At 61.5% G+C, this 8,081-nt stretch overlaps 1 protein-coding gene across 1 annotated transcript in view; it reads left to right on the top strand.

The window, feature by feature from the left end:
* Positions 1-6: 6 nt before the first annotated feature.
* The window catches only part of Rab8a (RAB8A, member RAS oncogene family), an 11,352-nt gene continuing 3,277 nt past the window's right edge, over positions 7-8,081 (top strand). The window contains exons 1-4 of the mRNA XM_033759381.1: positions 7-149; positions 3,958-4,018; positions 5,691-5,751; positions 7,654-7,731. Coding sequence (XP_033615272.1) covers positions 26-149; positions 3,958-4,018; positions 5,691-5,751; positions 7,654-7,731 — 324 coding nt within the window. The 5' untranslated portion in view covers positions 7-25. The remainder of the gene's footprint in view (positions 150-3,957; positions 4,019-5,690; positions 5,752-7,653; positions 7,732-8,081) is intronic.

Genomic DNA, 8,081 nt, shown 5'->3' with positions numbered 1-8,081 from the left:
CTTCCCGTCTCGGAGAGAGTGTAATATGGCGAAGACCTACGATTACCTGTTCAAGCTGCTGCTCATCGGGGACTCGGGGGTGGGGAAGACCTGTGTCCTGTTCCGCTTCTCCGAGGACGCCTTCAACTCCACTTTCATCTCCACCATAGGTAACAGTTGGGGGCAGGAAGGGCCGAGGGGCTGCGGGGAGCAGGGTGGCCTCGCCATGGGACATCGAGGCCGGACCCGGGTGCGGGGAGCGCGAAACGGTTCTACCGGGGCCCGTGGAGTTCAGGAGAGGAAACTGAGGCAGAGGAGTGGGAAGGACCTCGTCGAGCGCCTACTGTGTGCCCTCCGGGGTTCCGTGCTCGGGTGGGATAGAAGCCCAGCTCCCAGTGAGGACTGAGGCTCAGAGGAGGTAGGGGACCTGCCCAAGGTGACAGCCTGCAGGTGGCAAGGATGAGTGGGAACCCAGGTGTGTCCCACCCCAAAACTCAGGGCTCAGCCATCCCAGAGGTCCAGCAGCACGCTTAAGCCAGGCTCCCCCACCTCTGCCGCTCCTAACTCCGGAGTGTTGGAAACTGAGCCCCTCTCCCTCCCTGGCCCTGTCGCCTCCCACCATGAGCAGCTTTTCTCTAGAAGGGTGGGTGACGGCGAGGATGAGTGACATCTGCCTTCCCGGGACCTGTCATCCCGAGCAGAAGTGTGATAAAAGCCTCGGGGAGAAACTAAATCGGCCCCTGCCACAGGCAGCCTCGACTTCCCTATCGTAGGGCCCAGGGCACCTGTTGTCACTTTGCAGACAGCTTTTCCCCAGGGCCAGCCCACTTTGCGGTCGGACAGAATGGGCTGCTTAGTCTCCATCTAACATCCACAGGAGCAGAGCCAGCTTCTTGTCATCGCCACAAGGAAGGGGCTGGAGCCGAGCTCCCTAGGAGTGAGGCGAGATTCCCCAGTGAAGCCCAGGGGAGGAGCTTCACTGCCCCGGTGTGGCGTCAACCAAACCGTGCCACTGCCCTCAGCGTCACCCTATGTGAAAATGCTTCCTGGCCCTGTTTCGGGACCTGTATTTGGTGAAGCAGTCACATGTCTGACATAAGGTAGAGGGAATCAGGCTGAAAGTCATCATGAGTGCTCTCTGGTCACTGCTTGCCTTTGTACCAGCGCTACCCTTCTCTGAGCCCTGTTTCATCCGACCAGGTGCAGCGCCGTGTGCCTGGGTCGGGTACAGCATCCCACCGGGGGGTACAGGTGTCCCTGATCCTCCCCTCTCCCAGGTCCGACTTTGGGGTGGCCCTGGAGTCCCCACCAACCACGAAGTGTTGTCAGCTCCAGGCAGGCCGTGGCTTGCTGTCAGCCCAGACCTCAGTTCCTCGCCCTCTGCTGCATCCCTCAAGCCAACACCCGAGAGATCACCTCGGGTTGGCCTTGGTTTGCTTTGCGATTCTTGACCAGAAAACCCACTCCGGTGTGTGCCTGGGCAGGTGGAGGCAGCCCTTGAACCCAGGCTCCCTCCCTCCAGCCCAGCGATCTCATTACCTCTGCAGCCTTCCTGTAGCCCTCTGTCTTGTAGAAAAGTTCAATTTGCTTTGACCTCGAAGTTACGGTCTCATAATTCTTGGGCCTCATAAAGTGTACACTCCCTTAACTAAACTTAGTGTGTTCATGAAACTCAGAAGTGTGAAAGTGCAACACGGGGGACGGGCTGTAGAGTGTGTGTCCCTGGGCGCCAGGGTTTCGGCAGCGGTGACTGGGCTGCTCAGCCCCGAAACACCCTGACCGCACACGGGACTGCGCCGGCAGGGAGCGCGCTCTGGTTTCCGTTACAGATCGGACTGAGTGGCTGTTCACTGGCTGCCCCGCCAGAGCACATGCACATCAGCTCCGCCGATCGTTTGAGGGTTGCACTTGGCCTGTGTCTCCCTGGAATCGGTTCCCAGCCTGGCATGGGCCCCACCGCCTCCCTGGGGGCTCTGTGCATTGTTTCCACGATGCAGATGACAGTCACCAGAGTCCTCCGTCTCGCGAACTTGCTGTGTGTCCTTTCATCTGGGCATCTCTCGCTGACCCGGCTGCAGCCGTGTCACTCTGGGCGTGGTGGCCACAGTGATGACTGAGTGAGAGGGAAGTGAGGTGTCTGAGGGCTGGAGAAGGATCCGCAAGGCCCGGGTCAGCTTCAGGCGGACCCACACTGGCCCTGCGGGTATGGCTGCCGGCGGTGAAGACGATGTCACTTCAAGACGCTGCCTCCACAGCCTGTGTTCCAGTGGATGAGAGTCGCCTGCAGGCCGTGTCCCCGCTGGTCCCCAGGACGGCTCTGGAGGCCGCTGCAGACCAAATCAGTGTCCCCAGCCAGAGCGAGAGGCCCGAGGTAGGGGCTGGGTGTGGCCTTGTCCCCTCCAGTGTGTTCTGCCCGCCCCCCGCCCACGGAGCAGTTTGTCCTGTCTCGGCGGCCGTGTTTGTGTCATGGGCCCTGCATCCATGAGCTCAGCCAGCTGCAGGCCCACAGTACTGTTTTAAACAGTTTCTTCTCGCTGAGCCCGGACAGACTTTCCTGTCGTTCCCCCGGAGCAGTGCGGCGTGACAGTACTGACGGAGCGTTCACTGCGCTGAGGGTTCATCGTCACCTGGACGTGCCTAGTCCTTCAAGAGCAAAGCGCACACTGCGTTGTAAAGGGACTCCAGTGTCAGCAAGCTTTGGGGTTCCACCAGGGGACAGCTGCGTACTCGGTGTGAGAGCGGGAAGGCCCTGGGGAGGTGACTGGAGCCGGGCCAGGCGGGACGCAGGTGGCTGTGGAAGGAAAGATTCCAGGGGCGGAAGGGCCAGCACAGCCTGGGAGGTTGGGACGCAGCTGCACCGGCAGCACGGGGCGGGCAGTCCCGGGGTGCCCAGGGAAGCCTCTGCAGGGAAGGTGATCGCTTTATTTTTAAATAACTCTGTGGACCTAGCATTCACAGAACATATGATTCACATTTAAAGTACACAATCCAGCGGACTTTCGGATAGTCACAGAATAGTGTGTCATCAGCACAGTAGTTTAGAACATTTTCACCGTGGGGAAGAGAACCCCGTGGCCCTCAGCCCTCTCGCCCACGCCATGCTCCTGTCTGTGGCCCTCCTGCGTGGGGCATTTCCATCAGTGAGGTCCTGGGTCTGGCTTCCGCTCAGCATCCAGTATTGTAGCATGGCCAGTGCCCCTCTCCTTTTTAAAGGCTGCATGGTATTCCACTGCCCGGTTGGATCTCAGTCAGCCTTGTCTTTCAGTGTGCCCACTAGAAGACTAGCTGGCGACACCGGTTGGTTATATTTGGGGGGGATGGGGCGATGGGAGAGCTTCAAGGCCACCGAGGCAAGGCAGGTTGAAGCAGCAGGTAGGAGAGAAGGGGATGAGGCAGGAAGACCGCTCAGGTGACCCTTGAGCCAGCGTTTCATAGGCAGGTAGGGTGCGGGTGACCTGCAGTGAAGGAAGGGTGTGCTGGGGTGGGCGGGGGAGGGCGTGGCCTGTGTGCCCAGTGCATTGTGGGTCAAGGTCCTGTGTGCTTCGGGGAGGGGGTCAGGAGGTCTGCCCACTGTGGGTCAGGGCCCTGGTGCTGGCTGGGCAAGGGGAAGGGGAGGAGAGGGTGTGGCCCGTGTGCCCAGGGCAGAGTGATAAGAGTGCGGGCCGGTCCTGCACAGGGCTCTTGGGGTGGGCCTGCCAGGCTGCGGTGGGTGGTGAGTGCCCCTGGTAGTAGTGGGGTTCAGAGTGACGCTGTGGCACCCGTGGCTCTGCTGCCCACGCCTCCCCCTCGCCGCCTTCTGTCCATCCGGCTCCCTGGGCCTCAGTGTCCAACCAGCCGTGAGAGAGCAGGGTCCTGTGGGTGCCTCGGCCTTGCGGGGAGCCTTCTGTGATCCCAGTCCGGGTGCTCTGGACACCGAGGCAGGGAGCGACATGGATAGACAGTGACCTGTTGTTTCTTTTTTCTTTTCTTTTCTTTCAGGAATTGACTTTAAAATTAGGACCATAGAGCTCGATGGCAAGAGGATCAAACTCCAGATTTGGTGAGCCTCCCTGCTGCACCCTTCCCTGGCCAGCGTCCTGGGGCACCCGCTCCTGTGTCCGGGTGCCTGGCCTGCCCTGGCCCTGCCCCACCCAGGGACTGCACTGTGCCCACTGTCCCCACAGTGAGCCCACGTGGCTGCCCCACCCAGTGAGCTCAGCCCAGTGCCCCCGTGTGGGCCACACACATCCGGGCACAGAGCAGCTGTGGCTGTGGGATGTGGGGCTGGTGCCCTGTGCCTGCTGGCACTGAGGGCGGCGGGAACAGCGGGCTGCCCTGGGCGGAGTTGCTTTCCAGAGGCACTTCCTCTTTCCTCCCCAGGAAGCTGTACTTCCTGCATGGTTGGCCCGGTGCGCCCTTCAAACCCAAGGGCTGCACACCCCAGGAGGAGGCCAGGGCAGTTGTGAGGCTCCAGTCCCCACTGCTCACCCCTGCGTCTGACCTCAGACCCGTAATCCAGATCCACCCTGGCTCCCTGTCAGTCCCTCAGAGCAGAGCAGAGCGGAGCGGAGCATGGCTGGTTGCACACCTCTCATCCCAGCTACTTGGGAGGCTGAGGCAGGAGAGACAGGTTCAAAGCCAGCCTAGACAATGTAGGAAGACCCTGCCTCAAAATGGAAAATAACATAGAAAAGGCTGGGACTTGTAGCTCGGTGGTAGAGCGCTTGCCTAACACACGTGACACCCTGGGTCTCATCCCAGCGCTGCAAAGCGATCGTTTCTAAATCCTGCAGGACTTGGCAGCCAGCCGGGCTCTGCACCCGGTGAGTCACACCGTGGCAGGTCAGTTCCAGCAAGGCGGCCCCACCTGCGTGCCAAGAGTCCCAGTGACTTGTCCAGGCCAGCAGAAGTGGGGCCATCCCTGCCTCCTGCCTTCCCACCTCTGCTCTTAGCAGTCCTCAGACCAGGACCCCTGAGAGTGGGGTGGCTGCCTGAGCCTACGAGTCACCTGCCACAGGAGCCACCGAATCAGCAGGGCCGGGACAGGGCAGTGGTAGTGTCAGGCGGGGGTGTGGCTCCATGGTGAGCACTAACCCAGCATGCATGGCCCTGGTTCCACCCCCGGCTCCCACAAAACTGCCACTTTCGAGGTGTTGCTGGGAGGCAGGTGGCACTGGACCCAGGCACAAAGGACACATCCCAGGCCACTGTTCGGTTGTCTTGTTGCTGCCACCCCTAGCCAGTCCCGCAGAGCTGTGGCTGGGCATGGTGGCGCACGCCTGTCGCCCCAGCTATTTGGAAGGCTGAGGCAGGAGGATCATAAGTCCTCCCTGCCAGGCCCTGGGCTGAGTGTGGTTTGTCTCCCCCGCTTACCCGCTCCTAGGGCTATAGGTCCCCTTTCCCCATCAGACAGGCGAGGGAGGTCCTTCCTGTGCCCAAACCAAGCAGATGAGCAGGAGTGCGCCCCTGGCCCCACACCCCTGTAAGCATGCCCAGCTGTCCACCCCCTTTCTACTCAGGGCCCTGGAGCCCTACCCAGGACCCCCAGCTCCAGAGACAGCTGCCGCAACCCAGACACCTAAGGCCCCAAGAGCACAGTTCCTTCTCTGGTCCTCAGTGGGAGGGGAGTCTCCACGGGGACCTGGGACAGCCAGTGTCCTGGCAGCGTCTGTTCCCTGGGGTGACTGTTCGCTGTGGGAGTCACTAACACCCGGCTTCCTCCTCATGCTTAGGGACACAGCCGGGCAGGAGCGGTTTCGGACGATCACAACGGCCTACTACAGGGGCGCCATGGTACGCGTATTTGTCCTCCCTCTCCCTTCCGCAGTCGCTGTGGAGCCTGCGCCCCTGGGCATCTTGGGTCCCCAAGGCTGTGGGCGCCTCCCCATCCACACGCCCCCAAAGCAGAGTGGACAGGAAAAGGGCCTGAGGCAGGACAGGAGCTGGCACGCCCGGTCGGCTGCATAGAGCGTGTGGACTCTGCTCCCCAGAGCTTGGTGGCCCAGGCCTGCAGCCGTGATGTGACCAGGAAGAGTGCGCATCACCTCGCAGCTATTTCCCTGGCAAATTTCCTTGCTCAGGGTGAAGGTGCAGGAAGCAGCCAGGGACTTGCTGGCCAGAGACTCTGGGTGCCCAGAGGCCAACCCTGTCTCTTTATTTCCCTGGGTACGGGGTGGAACCCTGGGCCTCCCCTTGAGTTAGCTCAATCCCCGGCCCCTTTTTGTTGCCCAAGCTGGGTTCAGACTTGCAGTCCTCCTGCCTCAGCCTCCCAGAGTCCGGGGATCCCAGGTATGTGCTACTGCACCACCTCTGAGTGGTTACCTCTGCCCCTTCCCATTGGCCATTGTACCTCAGCACACCCCATTGAGTGCACAGGCACCTGTTCCCTCGTGAGGGCTGCCGTTCAGGGCACATGGCTGGCTCCCAGACCACGCATGTGGAGGGCACCGGGGCAGCCCTGGGCAGAGCTGAATGGAACCATTAAGTATTTAGAGCATCAGGCACACAATAGGGAGCCAGTTATGCAGACTGCAACCTGAGCACCCGCGTTAAAATGAATCCACTGTTTCCCCTCACCTGGCCACAGCCCCATTGGAGGGGTCAGGGTAGGGACCCTGGGTCTGGGGACGTCTGGCCCTGGGGTGGGCTGCGGTAGGTCCTGGCCCTCGCTGACCCATCCCCCACAGCCTTGGCCCAGTTGGCTCCTCACAGCTGGCCTTGACCTCCCATCAAGATGCCATCTGTATCCCTGTTTTGTGGCCCAGAACCGAGGCTCAGGTTTGGGCCCTGAGGGGTGGTGCAGTAGCCGCAACCCAGTACCCACATCCTCCACCAGCGCTGAGGTGCCTATGGCTTCCCCCTCCTGAGCCAGGGCTGCCTGCGAGGCTTTTCCAGTTTAAATCAATCGAAATCTTAGCTGGGTTAGGTGGCACACGCCTGTGATCCCAGCTACTGGGGAGGCTGAGGCAGGAGGGTCAAAATTGTAAGCTCAGCCGAGGCAGTTTATCAAGACACTGCCTCAAAATAAAATATAAAAAGAGCTACGGGGTGCAGTTCAGGGCTCCCTGAGTTCAACCTCAATACCTCAAAAAAAAACAAAAACTCCAGCGTGGCCATCAGCCCAGCGTGTTTCAGTGCCCTGCGGCCGATGTGGCCACCACTGCAGTTGTCATCGCTGCCATCGGTGTGGCCCAGCCCCTTGGGTGCAGAAAGCCCAGCTTCGGTGTCCTCCGACTCCTCTGCTCCCCAGTCCCCAGCCGTTAGGGACTCCAGGGCCTGCTCCAGGGGCCGAAGGAAGGGATGTGGCGCTGGGAACAGGGTATCCAAGGCACAGGTTCTTGTCACGCTGTTCGCCGTCTCCCATGACTACAGACCACACGCACACAGCCTGGGGTCCTCACTGCAGAGGGGGCTAGGGGACCGGCCTGACTTGCTGTGGGCACCTCCCCTGCAGGGGGCGCCTGAAGAGGTGACACCTGCCAGGCTCGGGCTGTGGTTTGGGGGTGGGACAGAAAGACTGATGGCAGCAGGACATCGAGGCCACCGGCCACTCAGCCAGCGTGCTGTCAGTGCTGTGTTGCAGGGAGGGCACAGGAGGGAGGCTGGAAGGGGGCCCCGGGATGGGGGGGCTGCTGTCCGTCCTGCACCCTCGGGAGCTGTGTCCTGTCACGAGCCGTGTCCCTATGTCCTGCACAGGGCATCATGCTGGTCTACGACATCACCAACGAGAAGTCCTTTGACAACATCCGGAACTGGATCCGGAACATCGAGGAGGTGAGGCTGCCCTGCACCCCAGCTCCTGTCCTCAGAGGCCAGGGTGCAGGGACACCGGAAGTGGCAGGCAGGGACACAGTGGCTGCAAGGCCGAGAGGCCGCTGGTGAGAAGGTTCTGGAAGCGGTGGACCCCATCTGCAGAGGGGCGGGAGGGGCATCTGCCTGGAATTGAGCTACAGCAGGCAGGGTGGGACCCGCAGTGGAGGGACCGCAGGGCAGCCGGCTTCCTGGACAGCGATGCCGGGCAGCAACGGCCTCCTCCCTGTCCTCTTGGGCCTCCCTGACCCGCCCAGCCCAGGTCACCTGCGAGCGGAGGCAGGCTGCAGCCTGGCCCGTGGGCAGGGGCTCTG

This window comes from Fukomys damarensis, unplaced genomic scaffold (genome assembly GCF_012274545.1).
Source record: "Fukomys damarensis isolate Sample0158 unplaced genomic scaffold, DMR_v1.0_HiC HiC_scaffold_37, whole genome shotgun sequence".
Lineage (NCBI taxonomy): Eukaryota > Metazoa > Chordata > Mammalia > Rodentia > Bathyergidae > Fukomys > Fukomys damarensis.
This window is presented reverse-complemented; position numbering and strand designations above follow the sequence as displayed.